The 22,791-nt window shown below is 38.8% G+C and overlaps 1 protein-coding gene and 1 long non-coding RNA gene across 16 annotated transcripts in view; one reads left to right on the top strand and one right to left on the bottom strand.

Moving 5' to 3' along the window:
- The first annotated feature begins 559 nt into the window (after nt 1-559).
- eif4g3b (eukaryotic translation initiation factor 4 gamma, 3b) overlaps nt 560-22,791 on the top strand; it is a 58,960-nt gene continuing 36,728 nt past the window's right edge. For 6 of the 15 annotated variants that reach the window (XM_067446308.1, XM_067446303.1, XM_067446299.1 and 3 more), the window contains exons 1-3: nt 561-1,211; nt 8,690-8,783; nt 17,259-17,435. In XM_067446308.1, coding sequence (XP_067302409.1) covers nt 1,042-1,211; nt 8,690-8,783; nt 17,259-17,435 — 441 coding nt within the window. In that variant the 5' untranslated portion in view covers nt 561-1,041. The other 9 variants (XM_067446311.1, XM_067446309.1, XM_067446302.1 and 6 more) reach the window with 8 other exon arrangements.
- On the bottom strand, nt 8,720-21,223 carry LOC137078715 (uncharacterized). Its single transcript, XR_010905340.1, has 3 exons — nt 20,415-21,223; nt 15,743-15,833; nt 8,720-8,852 (listed from the first exon to the last, which is right to left on the bottom strand). It is a non-coding gene; the product is annotated as an uncharacterized lncRNA (long non-coding RNA).

Here is a 22,791-nt window from a genome sequence, read left to right as displayed (position 1 = left end):
GAAAACATTGTAGTGTAAAACATCATCTTGTAGGTTGACCAGGTTCATTCTGAAATCATCCAGCAATCATTATGCAAAAAAGTCGACATTTTATGAATGAAATTGCACACGAAATAATAGTTTTTACATATGCTATATATATTTATGGTCTTAATTGATTGCGACGGAGCTCACAATCTTATAGAAAGATTTTAAAAAAGTGTGTTGAAAGTGTTTTTGTTTTGTTTTAACTTGTAAGAGAGCATTTTTTTATTTATTACGAGCCTAATGATTATAATTTAGGCTACATATCAATCTCTGAAATGCGTGTTCAGCTGTGGACGGAAGATGTCACTGTAACATTACAAATTGGGGTCAAACAGCTCCATATGGAAAGGTTTGCATATTTTATATAGACATACAGAGATGGCATTTAAAAGCAAGTTTTATCTCTGAAGCCATTCTTTTTGCCTGTTAAATCGTTTACAATGTTCTCCTTGGCTGACACCCAAGTAGGTTATAAGCTCCGGACCTCGTATTTCCGTATAAACTCGTTGCTTATTCCACTATCCGAAGTTTCACGAAAACACCCGAAATGAAACGAAAGGTCGGTCCTGTAGGACTGCTGGAGGCGGCCACAGCGCCATGTTGAACGGAATCATCACACTCCGTGGAGATACTCTCGTCAAAGAGCAGTTGTAAACAAGGTGTTATTCATTTTCCAAAAGGGGCGCACCTGTCAAGATCGCCCTGGCAAGAAGAGGTCAACTAGATCCTCGGAAACCCCGGCCGGGGAGGGGGAACAGCCCCCCAACCTTAAGCAATGAAGATAAACCACAATAAGCGCTAGCGGCTAACTTCAGCCTGCTATTCTCTCAATAAGCTAGCTAACTGTTAGCTTAAGCTTTTCTATCCGCTCAGTTACCGGCAAACCGCTTCTACAAGGCCCGGTGTTGACGTAACTCGCCAGCAATATTTTTTTACGTTCACTGTCTAGCTAATTTATTTGTAAATATATGTAAAGCCGTGCGTTCGTTTGTATTTTTGTATTTTTTATTTGCGATGAGTTTGCCGCCGAAAGCGGTGTCGAAACCAGCCGCTGCTGCCGCCGCTGGAACTGGACCTGGAACCGGGCCGTCACCCTCGAGCCAGCTGCGGGCCACCCTGACCACAGTACCGCTACCGCCGGGGACGCCGGTGGCTCAACAGCCTCCGCCAGTGCCGCATACACAGTATCCTTCTCTGGAAGCATATTGTTTCATCACCAATATGTGTTTTGCTTTGTTTATGTTTTTAAACCCAATGAGCCGCCTTCCTGGACACTGGACAGTATTTCTGAACATCTTAGGGATTCGGTTTGATGCGAATATGATGGCAGACACTGCTGTCTAGGCAGGTGGGTCACTAGGTTTTGACAACGTTAGAGTGTTGTTGGCTAACTTACTGTGTAACGATACCCCGCTAACTGAGTGTCAGCACAGTAAAACTAAATGTACGGTTTGGTTGAGGTTTAAGTCCTGTTTTGTTTCTTGTACGAGGTTCTAGGGCAGTAAACCGTGATAGTCAGTGTTTAAGTGACTGTCAAAAGCCGAGCTGTCAGCACAGCCTGTTGGTCTGATCCTACCGGGCCGGCTTGACTATGGCATTTAATTTTTTATTTTTTTTTAGATCATTATGACATGATTTACTCACTTTTTATGTGTTACAAACTCATATGAGTATTGGTGACTTATCATTTGTGCGAAACACACATAATAAATGTTAGTCAGAATGACAGCTTGGCACCATTCACTTTCATGCATGTTTAAAAAAAGAAAAAAAAAGAAAGTAAATGGTAAGGTTGTGATTCTGCCTTACATTTCTAATATCTGTTCCTTATAGTAAGGTAGGGTGAACTAAACCTGGTTCTGCGTGTTTTCCCATAGATATAAATTATTTGGCCTTCCCTTAATGGCTTGTTAATATTTCTTTATTTCCTAATGTGCTCAACACACTTCTTGTGTAACTGCATGTCACTTTGTCAGCATCTTAATTGCTGGACAAACAAGCTGCTTTTGATGGTGGGTTTATTGGGTAGTTTATTGTATATCTGGCTTCTAATTTCACTTTCCCTTTTAATCACAAGAAAGTATATATTTCAATATATTGCTCTGGCATTTGCAGTGAGTCTCTTAAATCTGTTTGATTGTTTTTGGGAGATAAAAGAACAGGGTTAAAAACTAAAATAGACTGTTTACAAAAGGAATATAGTGCTAACAGTCAGGCAATCATGGGTTTCTCTTGTTTTTGTTTTGTTTTTATAATCGTGGGAGATTCCCCACAGTTAATGCTTTTTGTTTCCTTTTATGACTATGTAAAAAAAAATGCATCCTCAATGCACTAGTTTCCTTTCATGGTTAATTGTCAGGAAATCTACTTGCAAACATTTGCTAGCTGTTATCTTCAAAAAACTCTTAACACAATCAAGATCAAGAAAATTAGTAGTTGATCTCTTATGTAACTTTATGTCGGTTAATATTTGCATTTATTGTTTCTCATTTTAGCACTCTGATTGAAGTATTTAGACGATGATGAATTGCATGGCAGAAGAAACTATGAATATCAAAAGCAATTGAGGATCATTTTTGTTGTAGAAACAGAGTGACAATTAGACATTGTGACTGCTGCATCATTGCAAATCGATATCTGTAGCACTAAAAAATTATCTGTAACCTACAAACCTGTGGCTATAAAAGGGTGACGTAGTTGTGGATCATGAAAGTGGATATACTGTGAAAGTGTCTTGGCAGCAGTGATGCCAGTAACGCGTTACATAGTAACGCGTTACTCTAATCTGACTACTTTTTTCCAGTAACGAGTAATCTAACGCGTTACTATTTCCAAACCAGTAATCAGATTAAAGTTACTTATCCAAGTCACTGTGAGTTACTATTTTAGTCATTTTCCTTTGTAAAAACCGACAGCTTATCAAAGTTCTCAGCCCGAGGGCTGGAGCCGTGTTTTTTATTTATTTATTTTATTTTTTACATTGTTGCAGCCATTAAAATAGTTCAGTTTTGTTTTTAATGTCAAAGTAGTTATTTTTCGTTTCGTTTTTTATTATCCTAATTTTGTTTGTTAAATTAAAGTTTATATAGGCAAGACAATTCAAGAGTTGGTTTGAGAGACTAGGCTATTAAACATGCGGTTAACTCACTGGGTGGTCACATAAAAAAATTAAAACTTTAATTTAACAAACAAAAATTGCTCCAAACATTTTTCGAAATGAACTTAAAAAATAAACGAAACGAAATATAACTACTTTGACATTAAAAACAAAGTAGGCTAGTTATTATACCACCACAAAGGCATTTCTGACGAGCTGAGGCAGCTGATAGATTAGCCTACTGCTCACAACATGCTCGCAACGGTGCTCAAAAAACCCGAAACGGGCTACACAATCTAAACAAAAAAAAAAAAGTACAGGCAGGTTGTCTTATAGCCTACCTTACACTTCAGCAAAATTAATATAAATCCGATCTTCAATTCCCGCGGTATATGCTCATTTAACGGAGTTCACATCAAAGCAAAAGATTCCAGCATTTTATTCAGCAGCTCATTTTAAATTCAATGATCGCAATATGAGAGAGCGACCTAAGCACTGGTAAGATCATTCGTCTCATTATTTTATATTGAAGATGATTGTGTTTTGTGTGACTTATTTTAAAGTTTCATTTACGGCCATATGCGTTGGCTTGCTTTACTCATCTGCAGCGATGTTGCAGTAGCACCGTCATATCTATCTGACTACAACATAACACGCTCTCACACATTTATTTTTTAATTATTTGCCAGGAGTAAAATTTACACATGTGGTTTAAACAACCAGATATATTTACATTTGTCCGGTTTAGTTTGAAATGCTTTCATGCACCTTCTGAATTGGTTTGTTTGAGTGATCGTAATTAAATACGTCTGGAAAGACTCTCGGAAGGCATTTAGGCCTACTCCTGGTCATTTCGCAATCAGATAGATACCTGGTCAGAGAAAACGAATGAAGGAACCAGTTGTAAAAAGGCCATAACTCTAGCAGCTGCTCTGAAGAAACGGACTCTTTAACCCTGCGCGAGCCATATCTTGACAGTGGCGCAAGCTATCATGGTCTCATGTTGTTTCCACCAGCACATCTCATTGTTCATTTTAATTATTAAAATAAATATAAAACGAAGGAGAAGCCTAAAAAAGGGGGCGTAAAAAAGTCGGGACCGTCAGTCTCGGGCATAAATACAATAAAGTGTGTTGCCAAAAACGGTTGTCATTTCTATTTTGAGGCGGCAGCGGTGTTGTCGGCAACTGCTGAATGTAACTAATAAAGTAACTTGTAATCTAACTTAGTTACTTTTAAAATCAAGTAATCTGTAAAGTAACTAAGTTACTTTTTAAAGGAGTAATCAGTAATCAGTAATCAGATTACTTTTTCAAAGTAACTGTGGCAACACTGCTTGGCAGTGTGCCAAAAGGAAAGTTAAAATGAGTAACTAACATCTGTTGTTTTACCCTGGTTACAGTAAACTGTACATTATCTCTGTTTGATCTCTCTCTGTGTGTATGTGCATGTGGTGCAGTGGAGAAAGGGCTTCCCCACCCTCAAGTTAACAATAGCCTGGTTGTACATAGAACTGAGGCAGCACGGATCTGCTGCTGGGCTGGAGATGGAAGACACATCTCCATCCTCTGTACCGCAAGTTAATACACAATCAGCTTCTTGTGCGTGACAGTTTTGCGGCACCTTTCTGCAGCACGGACGATGTTCATTTGTGCAAGAGCCTTGTTTATTAAAGGAATCGCACCGTATGACTCCATCCATCATTCAAAAGAAACTGTTTATTCAGTAATGTGAAGTATGGTTTATTATATGGATGAGTTTTAAGTGCTATTTATGTAAACTTTGCATTGTTTTCTGGCGTGGCTGGAGGTTATGAGCGCATTGTTTTCTGGTTGGAGGTTGTTAGCTTATAAAGGAAAAGGGAAACACTGCAAAATGAGAATAACGTTTTTCCCTCTTTTAAAACGCTCCCTTGTAAAAAGAGAGCGGGGCTTGACTCTAACCATTTCCCAGTGCAAATGTGAGAGAGTTTCAAGTCATTTAATAGATATTTGGCCCAGAACTGTGTTGACATTTGTTGATTGTGATTTGTACAGATTTTATTAGTAATTATAACCAATGACATTGGTGTTGCTGTTTGAGCTTCAGAAATATCAATTCCGCTCATTTAAATATCAAAAGATATTTAAATCCGCAAAATTACACAATAATTCAGATTTTTTTATTGATGTGAATAATGTATGTGAAAGATAAATTCTTATTTAAAAAACATATTTTTTTTATAAATAAATCAGCATAAACATTCAGTAATAAGTTATTTATCTGGATAAATTATTTATTGTCATCCATTATTAAGTGATGAATTATTGTATGACAGTTTTTATGTGAGTTTATAGTTGTGGAGTATCTGTATATTATAGCAGTTAATGTTTTATAAATAAATTGATATGAATGTATATTGAAGATATAATTGTATATTTCTTTCTGACATTCACAATACTGTTCAAAAGTTTGGAAAAAAACAATCCTTAATACTCATTCAGCACGGATTTTTGCTACAAACACAATTTTTTTCCTTCTCAAAAAATTAGCATGTGATAAAAGTTCATTATTTTCCATAATGTAATGATAACAATTAAACTTTCATTTATTTTAGATTCATTGCACACCAACTGAAATATTTCAGATCTTTTATTGTTTTAATATCGATAATTTTGGCATAAAGCTCATGAAAACCCAAAATTCCAAAATCTAAAAAAATTAGCATATTTCATCCGACCAATAAAAGAAAAGTGTTTTTAATACAAAAAAAGTCAACCTTAAAATAATTATGTTCAGTTATGCACTCAATACTTGGTCGGGAATCCTTTTGCAGAAATGACTGCTTCAATGCGGCGTGGCATGGAGGCCATCAGCCTGTGGCACTGCTGAGGTGTTATGGAGGCCCAGGATGCTTCAATAGCGGCCTTAAGCTCATCCAGAGTGTTGGGACTTGCGTCTCTCAACTTTCTCTTCACAATATCCCACAGATTCTCTATGGGGTTCAGGTCAGGAGAGTTGGCAGGCCAATTGAGCACAGTAAAACCATGGTCAGTAAACCATTTACCAGTGGTTTTGGCACTGTGAGCAGGTGCCAGGTCGTGCTGAAAAATGAAATCTTCATCTCCATAAAGCTTTTCAGCAGATGGAAGCATGAAGTGCTCCAAAATCTCCTGATAGCTAGCTGCATTGACCCTGCCCTTGATAAAACACAGTGGACCAACACCAGCAGCTGACATGGCACCCCAGACCATCACTGACTGTGGGTACTTGACACGGAAACTGGATGTTTCTACTCCAGACTCAGTCCACTGCTTCCGCAGGTCCCCCAAGGTCTGGAATCAGTGCTTCTCCACAATCTTCCTCAGGGTCCGGTCACCTCTTCTCGTTGTGCAGCGTTTTTTGCCACACTTTTTCCTTCCCACAGACATCTTGTTAGTGACAGATGAATATAGTAACAGGTCTGAGTATTTCACAATCTGCTCCGATACTGGGATTTTCACGCACAACCTTTTCTAGGGTTTATAAAGAATGGTGTGAAAAGGGAAAAACATCCAGTATGCGGCAGTCCTGTGGGTGAAAATGGCTTGTTGATGCTAGAGGTCAAAGGAGAATGGGCCGACTGATTCAAGCTGATAAAAGAGCAACCTTGACTGAAATAACTTGTTACAACTGAGGTATGCAGCAAAGCATTTGTGAAGCCAAACACGCACAACCTTGAGGCGGATGGGCTACAACAGCAGAAGAAACCACTGGGTACCACTCAACTACAAACAGGAAAAAAGGGCTACAATTTGCACAAGCTCACCAAAATTGGACAGTTGAAGACTGAAAAATGTTGCCTGGTCTGATGAGTCTCGATTTCTGTTGAGACATTCAGATGGTAGAGTCAGAATTTGGCGTAAACAGAATGAGAACGTGGATCCATAATGCCTTGTTACCACTGTGCAGGCTGGCGGTGTAATGGTGTGGGGGATGTTTTCTGGGCACACTTAGTGCCAATTGGGCATTGTTTAAATGCCATGGCCTACCTGAGCATTGTTTCTGAACATGTCCATCCCTTTATGACCACCATGTACTCATCCTCTGATGGCTACTTCCAGCAGAATAATGCACCATGTCACAAAGCTTGAATCATTTCAAATTTGTTTCTTGAACATGACAATGAGTTCACTGTACTAAAATGGCCCCCACAGTCGCCAGATCTCAACCCAATAGAGCATCTTTGGGATGTGGTGGAAAGGAAGCTTCGTGCCCTGGATGTGCATCCCATAAATCTCCATCAACTGCAAGATGCTATCCTATCAATATGGAACATTTCTAAAGAATGCTTTCAGCACCTTGTTAAATCAATGCCACATAGAATTAAGGCAGTTCTGAAGGCGAAAGGGGGTCAAACACAGTATTAGAAACACACACACACACACAGTGCCTTGCAAAAGTATTCAACCCCCTTGAACTTTGCAACCTTTTGCCACATTTCAGGCTTCAAAACATACATAAAACATAAAGATATAAAACTAATTTTTTTGCACACCCAATTTTTCAGTTTTTGATTTGTTAAAAAAGTTTGAAATATCCAATAAATTTCATTCCACTTCATGATTGTGTCCCACTTGTTGTTGATTCTTCACAAAAAAATTACAGTTTTATATCTATGTTTGAAGCCTGAAATGTGGCAAAAGGTTGCAAAGTTCAAGGGGGCCTAATACTTTCGCAAGGCACTGTACACACACACACACACACACACACACACACACACACACACACATATCAAAAATGCAGACTTAGTGAGCATGAGAGACTTTTAAAAATAAAACATGTTAATGCTACAATGTGTGATATTTCCCCCGATCTAGCGGTGAAATGGTATATGACAATCCAGTGAATATTAGTTTCCGTTCCTCTCAAGTCCGATTTCATTTTAACGCCTACGGTGGCCGATTTAGTCCAAGATTAACATGGCTTCCAGTTCGACCTCATTCATGACTGCCATCGAGTGTTAAAATGCGAAAAGCGAAGCTTGAATTTACGGGTATGTCCCTCTTTGGCTAATGTACTTTCAAGATGGAGGGGCAACATAGCGACCGGCATTTGAACCCCTCACCCGTATGTATTTTCAATGGCATATTATAAACTTATGAAAATACTTTATTACTTGAAAGAAGTAAATATACATTAATGACCACGTATATTTTTGAAAGAACTAAGTGTTTTTAGCTAAGAATAAACTAAAAAAGTTACACAGTGTAGCTTTAAAAAAAATCTTACAGACCCCAAATATTTAAACTGTAGTGTGTTCAACTAAAATACCTTTTTGAATGGTGCTGGATACAATATTACATGGCAAGCAGAAAAAAATACAGCGAAGATGATTTGTACGGATCTGTCATGCAGAACAGATCTAGGTTTTATAACTTTGGTAAAAACAAGTTAATTAGCTAATTTGCATGTGGATAAATGGGCTCTGCTTGACTCTGCCAACTCTTTTCATTCTGATGTTGCTGCGCTTGAACTGTTTTCTTCATGCATCGTGTGTTCTCCCACCTTGTTGCTGTGTTTGGCCTTAAGTACTTTCTTCTCCAGAGTTTTCCTTAATATCCCCCCTAGGATTCCAAGAGTGCCGCCTCCTCTGGAAGAGCGAATCTTCTCCACGCAACCCGTCACTGCTGTCTACAGTGTGAGTTGAACGCTCCATTCCCCTTCTTAACACCTAAACCTGTTGTCAGGCAGCTTTACTTTACATGATCTGAGAAATAAAGATTTTATAGAAATAAAGCCAATTTTGCATATTATTTGGTTGCTTGGACTTAACACACCAAGCTGACAGTCTGCTGTACATTTGAGTCATCAGCATGTGGACCACCATGTGTACTAGTGAAAGCTGTTTACCGCTGTAGCTTAGTAATGATTTGGCTCAAAAAATAGAAAGTCTAATTTCTCTCTTTTTTCCCCCTCTTTTTTTCTTTTTGGTTTTACTATCAAATTATAACATGCAGAATAGTGTTCAGAGATACAAGTACATGTTTCCACACATTTTGAAAATTAATCTGACAATTGTCAAATACATGTGTATCATCAACTTCCAGAAATTTGGTTAACTTTCACAAATCCAGCTGTTATTGCTTTCTTACTAATTAAAAGTCCAATGAACCATCCAGACACCATACACACATACACTATTTTTAAAAAAAGTCTTTCATGCATTTAGAGCAGCATATTTATTTCAAATAGCACTTTTTTTGTAAGATTAAAAATGTATTTACAATTTTAAACAGTTTAATGCATCTTTGTTGAATAAAAATACATCTTTTCCTGTAAGAAAAATTCTTACTAACCTTAAACTTTTTAATGGTAGTGTTTCTACAGCCAGGGGAACTGGTAAAGAATTACATTAATTTCATTTAGCTATTTTATTGCATTTTTAGAGCACTAATATTACAATAAGAATTATATGTATATGTATGTGTGTGTATATACTGTATCTATACAGTAGTGGTCAAAAGTTTACAATCATTGCTATTGTTAATGTTTTTAAAAAAATAAGTCTCTTATGCTCATTAAACCTTCATGTATTTGATCAAAAACACAGATAAAAAAATAATATTATTGTGAAATATTCTTACAATAAAAAATAATGGTTTTCTATTTGAATATACTTTAAAACATAATGTATTTCTGTGATGCAAAAGCTGATTTTTCATCAGTATTCAGTGTATTCAATACTTCATTATTCAGTGTCACATGATCTTTCAGAAATCATTGTAATATGCTGATTTGATTACTCAGTTATTGTCAATGTTGGAAACACTTGTGCTGCTTATATAAATGCTTGTGGGGTGTTCCTGGTCTGCAGGGGCCAGTATCTATCACAAGTGGTCTAGACTCCAAGGAACAGTGGTGAACTAGCAATAGGGTCATGGCTCATTGATGCACATGGGGAGTGAAGGCTGGCCCATGTGGTCCAGTCAAACAGACAATCTACTGTAGCTCAAATTGCTCAAGAAGTTAAAGGGGGGGTGAAACACTCAGTTTCAGTCAATCTCATGTCAATCTTAAGTACCTATAGAGTAGTATTGCATCCTTCATATCTCCGAAAAGTCTTTAGTTTTATCATATTTATAAAAGAAATATGGGCTGTACCGAGTCTTTCCGGAAAAAAACGAGCGGCTGGAGGCGTATCGAGTGGGCGGAGCTAAAGAATGACGAATGTGCACAAAGCAGTGATGTCCTCAAGCGTGGAGAAGCCCATGGCTATCTCAGCTAATACAGATAATGATCCACAATCAAATCTGAGGCTGAAATAAATTGAACAGGAGAAACGGCAACATCAGGATGTCCGTCTCTGTGGTATGTACTGTATTTAGGGGCCTTTGTGTGTCTTTACGCGCAGTTTATGAGGACATGATTCGGTTTATGGACTATTGTATGTGACTAGACCTTAGAGGTAGCAAGCAAAACGGTTTTGCACGTCAGAGTCAGACTAGTGTTATACAGAACAACAATGGAGTAACCGTTAGCGCATTTGAATGACGAAGCACGTGATCGTATAGTTTACTGATGTTTACTCATGCGACGGTAGCCAACAGCAGAGACATTTGAAGTTGATTTACTCACCGGCTGCTTCCAAAGCAGGACCGAACCTTTATCACTGGGACCGCTCTGTCAAAAACACACTTCTTTGGTATGATTTGGTGAAGTCCTGTGACAGCAGTGACCGTGGAAATCCACTTTGCGACGCGACTGAAGCGATGCCTTGAAGCTTCCCGTCATTTCTGCGTTCAAATCGGTTCAAATGCAGCGCTGCCTTCCCGGAATGCTGTGCTGAAGCGTTGAAGTCGCTCGACGTCACCCATAGGAATAAAGTGGAGCGCGGTGCGTCATAAGTGTTCACGGACGACTGGATCTGCACCTGAGAGACTGTTTACGGCGTGCATTTCCTCTCTCTCCCTCTAGTTACGCGCGCGCGCACCCTTCCGGGAGAAGAGCCCATACGGCCCATACAAGGACCTTTTGATCTATTTAACGTCAAGTCGACCCATACTCGAAAAAAACTCGCCGAAACTTGTGAGAAACCGGAAGGAGTATTTTTAACACAGAAATACTCCATCAAACGTCCAACATTAGTTTTTGAAACTTTGTCTATGGGATCCTATTTTAGGATGGGAATCCAAGTCTTTAAAGGTGTAAAAAGCTCAGTATGCATGAAACAGCATTTCACCCCCCCTTTAATGTTGGTTCTGATAGAAAGGTGTCAGAATACACAGTGCATCACGGTTTGTTGCCTATGGGGCTACATAGCTGCAGATCAGTCAGGGTGCCCATGCCGATCTCTGTCCACCTCCGAAAGCACCAGAAATGGGCATGTGAGTGTCAGAACTGGACCACACAGCAATGGAAGAAGGTGGCCTGGTCTGATGAATCAATGTTTCTTTTACATCATATGAATTGCTGGGTGCGTGTGCGTCTCTTACCTGGGGAACACTTGTCACCAGAATGCACTATGGGAAGAATGCAAACTGGCGGAGGCAGTGTGATGCTTTGGTTAATGTTCTGCTGGGAAACCTTGGGTCCTGCTTTCCATGTGGATTTTACTTTGACATGTACCACCTATCTAAGCATTGTTGCAGACTATGTACACCCTTTGATGGAAACGGGATTCCCTGGTGGCTGTGGCCTCTTTCAGTAGGATAATGTGCCCTACCACCAAGCAAAAATGGTTCAGGAATGGTTTGAGGAGCAAAAGAAATAGCTTGAGGCCCCCAAACTGACTTGGCCTCCATATTCCCCAGATCTCAATCCAATCAAGCATCTGTGGGTAGTGCTGAACAAACAAGTCCAATCCATGGAACTTCTTGCAACTTACAGGATTTAAAGGATCTTCTGCTAACATCTTGGTGCCAGATACCACAGCAAACCTTCAGGCGTCTAGTGGAGTCCATGCATCGACACATCAGGACTGTTTTGACAGCAAAAGGGAGACCAACACAATATTAGAAAGGTGGTCATAATGTTATGCATGATGTGTGTGTGTGTGTGTGTGTGTGTGTGTGTGTGTGTGTGTGTGTGTATGTATGTGTGTATGTGCGTGTATATATATATATATATATATATATATATATATATATATATATATATATATATATATATATATATATATATATATATTTATAATATATATATATATAATATTAATATATATATAATATTAATATATATATATATATATATATATATATATATATATATATATATATATATATATATATATATATATATATATATATATATATATATATATATATATATATATATACAGTTCTGCAAAAAAAAAAGAGACCACTACATTTTATTCTTAAATCAGCACCTCTACAAGTATGGAAGCCATTCCATTCCGATGTCTGTTGAATTCCTGATTAGGTGATCACCTGAACCAAATCTTATTTAATAAGTAAAGTATAAAAAAAAACATTCTGTGGTCTTCACTATCCTCTTGCAGTAGGACCAGCTGGATGGCAAAAACAGTGCTAGTAGTACCTCAAAAATAATTGGATTCAAATAACTATTAACCATGCCAAAAAGTTGAAATGGAAAGTTTTGAGTGAGGAAAAGAAGGGTTCATATTGGGCTTTACTGGCAGAGGGATACAGTGAGCATCGGGTTACTTCCATCCTTAAAATTTCAAAGACGGTGGTTCATAAGAACAAGGTCAAGCAGCAGACATTGGGGACAACAAAGCTGTAGACTGGCAGAGGGCAAAAACGACTCCACTGACCACCAACGAATGACCACCAACCACGAATGACCACCAACTAATTTGAATGTCACTTAACAACCGTAGGTTGACTTTAAGTGACCTACAAAATTAATGGCAAAAGGCAGCTGGGGTGAATTGCATGGTGAGGATGGTTCAAAACAGGCTCTTAGGGGCAGAGCTGAAGTCATGCAAAGCTAGAAAAAAGCCCTTCATCAGTGAGAAGCAAAGAAGAGCCAGGCTGAGGTTTGCAAGGGACCATAAGGATTGGACGGTAGAGGACTGGAGTAAGGTCATCTCTGATGAGTCCAGTTTTTAGCTTTGTCCAACACCTGGTCGTCTAATGGTTAGAAAAAGGTCGGGAGAGGCCTACAAGCCACAGTGTCTCGCACCCACTGTGAAATTTGGTGGAGGATCGGTGATGATCTGGGGGTTCTTCAGGAAGGCTGGAATCGGGCAGATTTGTCTTTGTAAAGGACGCTTGAATCAAACCACATACAAGGTTGTACTGGAAGAAAACTTGCTTCCTTCTGCTCTGACAATGTTCCCCAATTCTGCGGACTGGTTTTTCTAGGAGGACAATGCTCCATGCCACACAGCCAGGTCAATCAAGGTGTGGTTGGAGGACCACCAGATCAAGACCCTGACATGGCCAGCCCAATTTCTGGACCCTGAACCCCATTGAAAACCTCTGGAATGTGATCAGGAGGAAGATGGATGGTCACAAGCCATCAAACAAATCCGAGCTGTGTTAAAGGTGAACTATGTAGTATTTTTGCAGTAAAATATCCAAAAACCACTAGGCCAGTGTTATATATTTTGTTCAGTTGAGTACCTACAATATCCCAGATGTTTCCAACTATTTGTAAATTGTGAGAAAATTGCTATTTTAACTAAGGACAGGGACGTTGCAACATTGCATTTGAGGGAGTCGCCTGTCAATTGCGTCATATCTGCGTTACCCTCGATTTCGGCTTTTATTTGGCAGGAGCGCTTTACTCTTAGCAGTGTGAACAACTGAACGCACGGAGTAACGTCATAACATCGTTTTAAACACACTTAAATGTATCTAATATGATAAACAGAGCTCCATTACCTCAAAATCATAACCGGAAGAGCGGATCTGTGCAGGCGCCCGGCAAATGAGTCCCGTCCCGTCATAATAAAAGTCCCGGTATTTGCAAGGTGGGTATTTGTTTAACAATCGCTCCAGCAGCTTTGCTCAGGTCCATAACACTCAGTCCTGCTCTGCTTTAGACTACAGTAACGTTAATAACCGCATGCATGAACGTGATTTCTGCCCGAGTCCTATTTTTCACCGGCTGTGATGAGAAGACCACATCTCCCAAGATGCTGCGCTCACACTTTGCGTCATCAAACTACGCATTTGTTTTGCATAGGCGCCCTCCAGTGGACAAAAGCTGCATAGTGCACCTTTAATCTTTGCACAGGAGTGGCAAAAAGTCACCCAACATCAATGTGAAAGATTGTTTGAGAGCATGCCAAGACGCATGAAAGCTGTGATTCAAAATCCGGGTTATTCCACCAAATATTGATTTCTGAACTCTTCCTAAGTTAAACCATTAGTATTGTGTTATTTAAAAATTAATATGAACGTATTTTCTTTCCATTATTTGAGGTCTGACAACACTGCATCTTTTTTGTTATTTTGACCAGTTGTTGCTTTTGGCAAATAAATGCTCAAAATTACAATGCTTTTATTCGGAAATTGGGAAAAATGTGGTCAGTAGTTTATAGAATAAAACAAAAATTTAAATTTTACCCAAACACATACCTATAAATAGTAAAAATCCAGAGAAACTGATAATTTTGCAGTGATCTATATGGATAGTTTTTGTACAGTACTGAGGGAAGTGAATGGGTGGGGTGCTTTTTTCTGCTGAGCTGGTCTTTCTCCTGTTCCTGCTTCCTGTGTTGGGTCAGAAAGACCCTTGTTCTGCGAGCCACAGGGCTGCATGTGTGATCTCACCCGCCTCTCCTTAGCACAGCAGCACCCCACCCTGGAAAAGCCCAGGCTGCTGGGTAAGCTGTGTAATCCCTGCAAATAACTGGGTCATTCTCCACCTGCTGATGTTGCCTGGGAAAGTGGGAAAGCCAGTCATGTGAAATTCCTGCTGTTCAGTTCAGACTGACTGATTGCCATTGAATATGTGGTGTACGACCAAGGTGGTGTTGTTTATTTTACCATAAATTCCTTACCGACGAACACGTCTGGCTTACGGATGGCCGTATTTTAGCCTTCAGAGTAGGTAAAAACTGGGCCTGAAGCCTTTGATCTACAGGATGATGACAGAACTGCAGGTTTCCTGTTTTTTTTAAATGAGTTATGGAGTTGCTCTGGCTGCAGTTCCTCACTGTGCAACCAGCAAGTTAATCTCATTATCACTTTCTGGCCCACATTTATAATTTATAATTACAGCACCAACTTTGAAAATCCAGGGAGATGTAATGAGTGTTCACAGGAGAATTTCATGTGGTGGCTGATTGCTATCTACATGTAAGCAGTGCATGCTTGTAGAAAGAATCAGACTACAAGATCTAGTCTACAGTACACAGGAATAAAGCTTAATTTATATTGTTTAACACCATTTGGGCTTTGTTCATAGTAAATTTGTCAGTGAATGCTGCCTCGGACTATGGCATAAAAATCAACTTAATGTAAAAATGAAGAAAAAGAAATGGTAAGATTCAGTAAGTTTTTATGAAGACATTTAAAACAATACCAAATAATTTTATTTTAAATAAATGCTGTTCTTTTGAACTTTCTATTCATAAAAAAATGTATCGTGGTTTCCACAAAATATTATGCAGCACAATATTGAAGGGTTCACCCAAAAATTAAAATCTTATGTTTATCTGCTTACCCACAGTGCATCCAACATATAGGTGTCTTTGTTTCTTCAGTAGAACACAAATGAAGATTTTTAACTCCAACCGTTGCTGTGGGCCAGTCATCTAATCATGTGAATGGGTAAAGAGAGCAAAAAAAAAAAAACATGCTTAGACAACATGCACAAAGAGCCCTGTGGCTCATGACAACACATTGATATCTTAAAGGGGTGGTTGCATGCGATTTCACTTTTTTAACTTTAGTTAGTGTGTAATGTTGCTGCTTGAGCATAAACAGTATCTGCAAAGTTACAGCACTGAAAGTTCAATGCAAACTGAGAAATTATCTTTTAAAGTTATGGCAGTTTATTGCCTACAAAAACAGCCGGTTTGGACTACAACAAGCTTCTTCCCGGGTTGGTGACATCATAAACCCCTGTCTAGTCACCACAGATGTGACTTCTGCCCGTAATGGTAAGGGGCGTGGCGTTTTCGGACAGCCTGTGCTTGGCACTTCAGCCAATAAAAATACATGAAGCTAAATTTGGCCATCCAAACAATCTAAGACCATTGCATTTTTTCGAAGGGATGGGCTTCATAGAAACAGGAAGCAAATGAGCCGTTCAAAGGAGAGTGGAGACAGCGGTGTGGAATAAAGGTAAAATATAAGAAAAATACGGCGTAAAAAAAGAAAAAAAAAGAAGAAGTATTAAGACAGTCTGGAACGCAGTCTGGAACGCGCTTCACCTCAGGTGAAGTCAGTAATACACGCTCTGGATATACGAGGCTTCACGCACTTCACTTCTGGTAAGATCAAAATACACGCGCTGGATATACAAGCCAGAGTGTGGATATTGACTTTATCGAAAGTGAAGCGTGTATATCCAGCCAGTGTATTATTGACCAATTTTACTAATGAGAAATCTTTTTGAGCTCCAAATCAGCCTATTAGAATGATTTTTCATCGATCATGTGATACTGAAGAGTGAAGTAATTATAACGAAAATTCGAATTTGACATCAGGGGATCATCTTACATTTTAAAATATATTATTGAACTGTTACTTTAATATTTCACAACATGAGATTATTTGTAATCAGATAAATGCAGCCTTGGTGAGCATAAGAGACTTACAAAAATCTTACCAACCCTAAACTTTTGAATGATAATGTTGCTTCTTTTATAAACAATTCAATTGTGGAACACATTAATGTACAGAAAGTCATGACTCATGACAATAGCATATAATAAATATCAGCTTGAAAAATAAAAATTCTCTTTGGGAACATTGCAAATGCTGTTGAAGGTGAACTTTGACCTTGAGATCACAGGGTTTCAGGAGATAACTAATTCTCTATACTAAATTTTAGGCCCCTTCTGGTATTTTCAATCGGACCAGTTCAAATGTGTTTTTCTCCATGTTTCCCCCTTTTCAATGAATATTGTATATATGTTTACGTGTCATGTTACCGAAGTGAAATGGGTTTGAAATGTCATTTTATATTGACATCTTCAGTGTTGGTAGTTTTTATTTTTCTTCTGTTTTCTCAGGTACAGAGACCCCCTGGTCCCCCATATACAGCACATGAAATCAACAAGGGACACCCTAACCTAGCGGCCACACCGCCAGGTCACGCCTCCTCCCCTGGACTTTCTCAGGTATCAATTTCAACAGTATCCACTGCGCATCTGTATGGTCACCATAAAGGCTGGGAGGCAGGAGGAGGGGTGAGTGCACCCGCACAACTGCCTGACTGTTTGTATGCTTGGTAGGGCTGGGCAATATATTGAATATTTGAAACATAAATATAAATAAAACTGAGCAACATTCTAAATCCTAAAAAGATTTAAATGCAGTTTTAATTTGGCTGTCTTGTTTTTAAAGGGAGAGTTCACTCAAAAATGAAAATTCTGTTATTTACTTTCTGTGATGTCGTTCCAAATTAGACTTTGATTCTATTTTTTTTATTTTTTATTATTGATACCTGAGAGATTTCTGCCCTTCCATTGAAAGTCCATTCCACAAACATTTTAACAATTCAAACATTTAATAAAGTAATAAATTGTAAAAAAAAAACATGATAGATGATTTTATATGATTTGAGCATATACAGTCTTGTTCAAAATAATAGCAGTACAATGTGACTAACCAGAATAATCAAGGTTTTTAGTATATTTTTTATTGCGACGTGGCAAACAAGTTACCAGTAGGTTCAGTAGATTCTCAGAAAACAAATGAGACCCAGCATTCATGATATGCACGCTCTTAAGGCTGTGCAATTGGGCAATTAGTTGAATTAGTTGAAAGGGGTGTGTTCAAAAAAATAGTAGTGTGGCATTCAATCACTGAGGTCATTAATTTTGTGAAGAAACAGGTGTGAATCAGGTGGCCCCTATTTAAGGATGAAGCCAACACTTGTTAAACATGCAATTGAAAGCTGAGGAAAATGGGTCGTTCAAGACATTGTTCAGAAGAACAGCGTACTTTGATTAAAAAGTTGATTAGAGAGGGGAAAACCTATAAAGAGGTGCAAAAAATGATAGGCTGTTCAGCTAAAATGATCTCCAATGCCTTAAAATGGAGAGCAAAACCAGAGAGACGTGGAAGAAAACGGAAGACAACCATCAAAATGGATAGAAGAATAACCAGAATGGCAAAGGCTCAGCCAATGATCACCTCCAGGATGATCAAAGACAGTCTGGAGTTACCTGTAAGTACTGTGACAGTTAGAAGACGTCTGTGTGAAGTTAATCTATTTTCAAGAATCCCCCGCAAAGTCCCTCTGTTAAAAAAAAGGCATGTGCAGAAGAGGTTACAATTTGCCAAAGAACACATCAACTGGCCTAAAGAGAAATGGAGGAACATTTTGTGGACTGATGAGAGTAAAATTATTCTTTTTGGGTCCAAGGGCCACAGGCAGTTTGTGAGACGACCCCCAAACTCTGAATTCAAGCCACAGTACACAGTGAAGACAGTGAAGCATGGAGGTGCAAGCATCATGATATGGGCATGTTTCTCCTACTATGGTGTTGGGCCTATTTATCGCATACCAGGGATCATGGATCAGTTTGCATATGTTAAAATACTTGAAGAGGTCATGTTGCCCTATGCTGAAGAGGACATGCCCTTGAAACGGTTGTTTCAACAAGACAATGACCCAAAACACACTAGTAAACGGGCAAAGTCTTGGTTCCAAAACAACAAAATTAATGTTATGGAGTGGCCAGCCCAATCTCCAGACCTTAATCCAATTGAGAACTTGTGGGGTGATATCAAAAATGCTGTTTCTGAAGCAAAACCAAGAAATGTGAATGAATTGTGGAATGTTGTTAAAGAATCATGGAGTGGAATAACAGCTGAGAGGTGCCACGAGTTGGTTGACTCCATGCCACACAGATGTCAAGCAGTTTTAAAAAACTGTGGTCATACAACTAAATATTAGTTTAGTGATTCACAGGATTGCTAAATCCCAGAAAAAAAAATGTTTGTACAAAATAGTTTTGAGTTTGTACAGTCAAAGGTAGACACTGCTATTTTTTTGAACACACCCCTTTCAACTAATTGCCCAATTGCACAGCCTTAAGAGCGTGCATATCATGAATGCTGGGTCTTGTTTGTTTTCTGACAATCTACTGAACCTACTGGTAACTTGTTTGCCACGTAGCAATAAAAAATATACTAAAAACCTTGATTATTCTGGTTAGTCACATTGTACTGCTATTATTTTGAACAAGACTGTATGTTGAGCGTCTGTTCACCATATTTGATGTGCTCATTTTATTTGCGTTTGATCAGTATTTATACATGAATAAAACTGGTAAATAAAATCTGTTAATTATATCTAACAATCGATGACAGAATTTTTGGTGAACTAACCCTCTAATTCGGAATTTTAGTGGGGGCTACTTGTGTCTTGCAATTGTATGTAATGTTTTTTTTTCAATTGGTCAAATAGATAGGTACTTTGATTTAAAAATAATAATAAAAAAAATCATTATTTAAGCCAGTTTGAAGCAAATACATAAATAATGTGGTGTATAATGAATGCTGTCAAAAGCTCTCTCTCTCTCTCTATCTCTCTCTCTCTCTCTCTCTCTCTCTCTCTCTCTCTCTCTCTCTCTCTCTCTCTCTCTCTCTCTCTCTCTCTCTCTCTCTCTCTCTCTCTCTCTCTCTCTCTCTCTCTCTCTCTCTCTCTCTCTCTCTCTCTCTCTCTCTCTCTCTCTCTCTCTCTCTCTCTCTCTCTAATATATTAATATTGAAAAAATTCAATGTTTAGCTATTTTGCCCAGTTCTAATGCCTGCCACAATGATTTAACAGATCACTGTTTAGTTGACTTGTTGCTCACAGATACATTACACACAGATACAGATATTCAGGTAACTGGATGCAGATATCGAAGATTTCCTATGAAACGTGATGCATCATTGGTTTCCGTGGTAAATCATTACTGATCTGTAAAAAAACACTGATTTCTTAGACAGAGCTTAAAGCCTAGTGTGTAGTGTGTTTCCTTGAGTTAAGGTGGATTTGATCACTTTTTTGCACTCAGCAAAAATCCGTTTGAGACCTGACTGCAGATAGGATTGTAAGTTTACATAATCTTTGGGAACCTGCTGTGCTGGCTGTCAAACAGAAAGCAGTGCGCCTTACTGCGATGATTAAATAATGCTGGCGAACTAATAAGATGCTTGACATAAAGTCTTACCAGTTTGCTTGACTTCTCTCTCTGCTGTGTTGTTGGTCTGTATTGTTGATATTTGATAGAGACCCAGCTTATCTGGGTATGCCGCATGTTCTCTATCATAATTAGCCTGCAGGGAAGTTATTACTTGTTTGTCATGGTGTAAGTATGCACATTACCAGTCCGTGGGTGTGTAGAGGTCCACCAAACTCGCGCCCTGTCAAACACACACACACACACACACACACACACACACACAGCCAACATGCGCGCTGTGCCTGTGGACTCTGCCACAGGAATAGAAAGTCTGTCAGGGTGACTCAGCTGTTCTTAAGCTTATCTGTCTGAGACCAGCGCTCGCATTCCCACTCCACGCCTGCACCGCACTGCCAACACGGACGCCTATTAATAGGCTAACAGTGCTCCAGAGGCTAAACTTTAATTACCCATCTACTCTTTCCTCTATCAACACATGTGCATGTGAATGCCGAAGAAGAATCTTTGCGGTTAAGGTCGACCAATTTATTTTTTTACCACCAATAGATTTTGTAACTAGTGGGTAAAATGAGAGTAGCACTGTTTCCAATGTACAAGATTGCAGCACTCAAAAGTTAGAATAATAGCAATCACATCTCGACTCCTTGGGGAGGTTTGTTTGGATGTGGCAGTGCTTATCACAGAGTCTGACACTTATAATTGAAGCTCATTAATAACATCGACAAAGAGACACTAAGCATTAAATCTGGTCATGATACAATCAACGAATCATTAAATAAAAAATCATGAATACAATAAAAAAAATCCTGTGTGCAAAAACAAACATATAGCCAACATTAAGTCTTTTTTAAATACTTTAAAGTCCTCATGAAATCAAAATTGACCCTATTTACTTTGTTAGCACATATTACAGGTCTTATGGGTCCTGCACACTGTGCGATTTTTCAAAATCCTTTGCGAATGTCCCTTGTCAGACTGTACGAACATGATCGCCGTGTCACACTGTAAGATCTCAGTTGACATTAATGTCAGACTGCACGATAGTTAAGGCGCACTAAAAACGGACGCGCGCAAGAAAACTCACCCGGAGTTTTATATCATCAATGAATGACGCGTTCAGTGACAGTGAGCTGCATTACACGCGGGACTGAAATGCTGGCTACAGAGAAATCTCAAGTACTCGTTTTGGTCATAGTTTGTCTTGAAAAACTTAGATATTTGACTGTCGTCGTAGAAGAAGTCACAGTACAGGATTGTGTGCCAAATCTTCTGACACTGCCAGAATTTCGTCTGAGGTAAAATTTGATCGCAGCGCTCATTAATCGGCTGCCGGTGAACATGTCAAACTAACGACCAAAGACGTCAGATTTTAGCCTAGGATCTGAGGAATCTTTTAGGATTTGCTAAATTTGTCCCAGACGGCCAAATCGTGGCCAAAATCGCACAGTGTGCACCCGGCTTTAGGGTGAACAATTAATCCATGCAAGTTAGTTTGTTGCGGTTAATTTGTTTAATCAAAATCTGAAAAGTAACTTAATTAAATTTCCCGTTAATGCAGTTAGTGAACTCACTTGAAGGTGCATAACAACACCTGTACATCACCTGCCTGACAGCTGATGTAAAATTAAGGATCAAGCTTTAGATTGCTGATATTAATCAGCCCGATATGTATCCTTGAGATCAGCTCAGGACATCCCTACTACCATTACAACACAATACTTTTTTAATTATAAAATTCGATATTGTTTCCAAGTTGAATTTGATTAAATATTGTGTTGTATTAAAGGGGTTATGTCACCCAAAAATAAAATTTATGTCATAAATGACCCTGATGTCATTCCATTACTGACATAAATTTCATTTTTGGGTGAACTAACCCTTTAATGTTTTTGTGTATTTATTGAATGTTGAATCGGCACCTGCCATGACAGCCCTAATTTATACATTTATTATTATGGATAGATCATCATCATTGCCTAATAAGATGAATTGAGAAAACTTCCTTGTTAGTCAAAGATAAGCTTTTATAGATACCAGGCCCAGAAAACAGTTGTGTGCCTCATTCTGACGTAATCGAGTGCCGAAACACCGGCTCTGCAGAATAATAAGCACGTCTAATTCAGTAGCCCTGCCCACCGACTCATGGAGCCGTTCGGATCACGCTAGCCAGCAGCAATAAACATGCCGAAGAAGATAGCAAGATATTGTGGAAGAACACAGTCGCTGCATAAGCTTCCTTCGGATCCTAATATTACGAATGTGTGATACTTCATTTAATTTTAACGAAGTTCCAGCTCACGTGGGGAAGACATGTACGCGTATTTACTTAATTTCACTGCAGAATCATTTGTAAACATGTATACAGCTGTGGCCATGGAAGTGACTGGAACACATGAATTCAATG

This window comes from Pseudorasbora parva, chromosome 6, assembly GCF_024679245.1.
Source record: "Pseudorasbora parva isolate DD20220531a chromosome 6, ASM2467924v1, whole genome shotgun sequence".
Lineage (NCBI taxonomy): Eukaryota > Metazoa > Chordata > Actinopteri > Cypriniformes > Gobionidae > Pseudorasbora > Pseudorasbora parva.
This window is presented reverse-complemented; position numbering and strand designations above follow the sequence as displayed.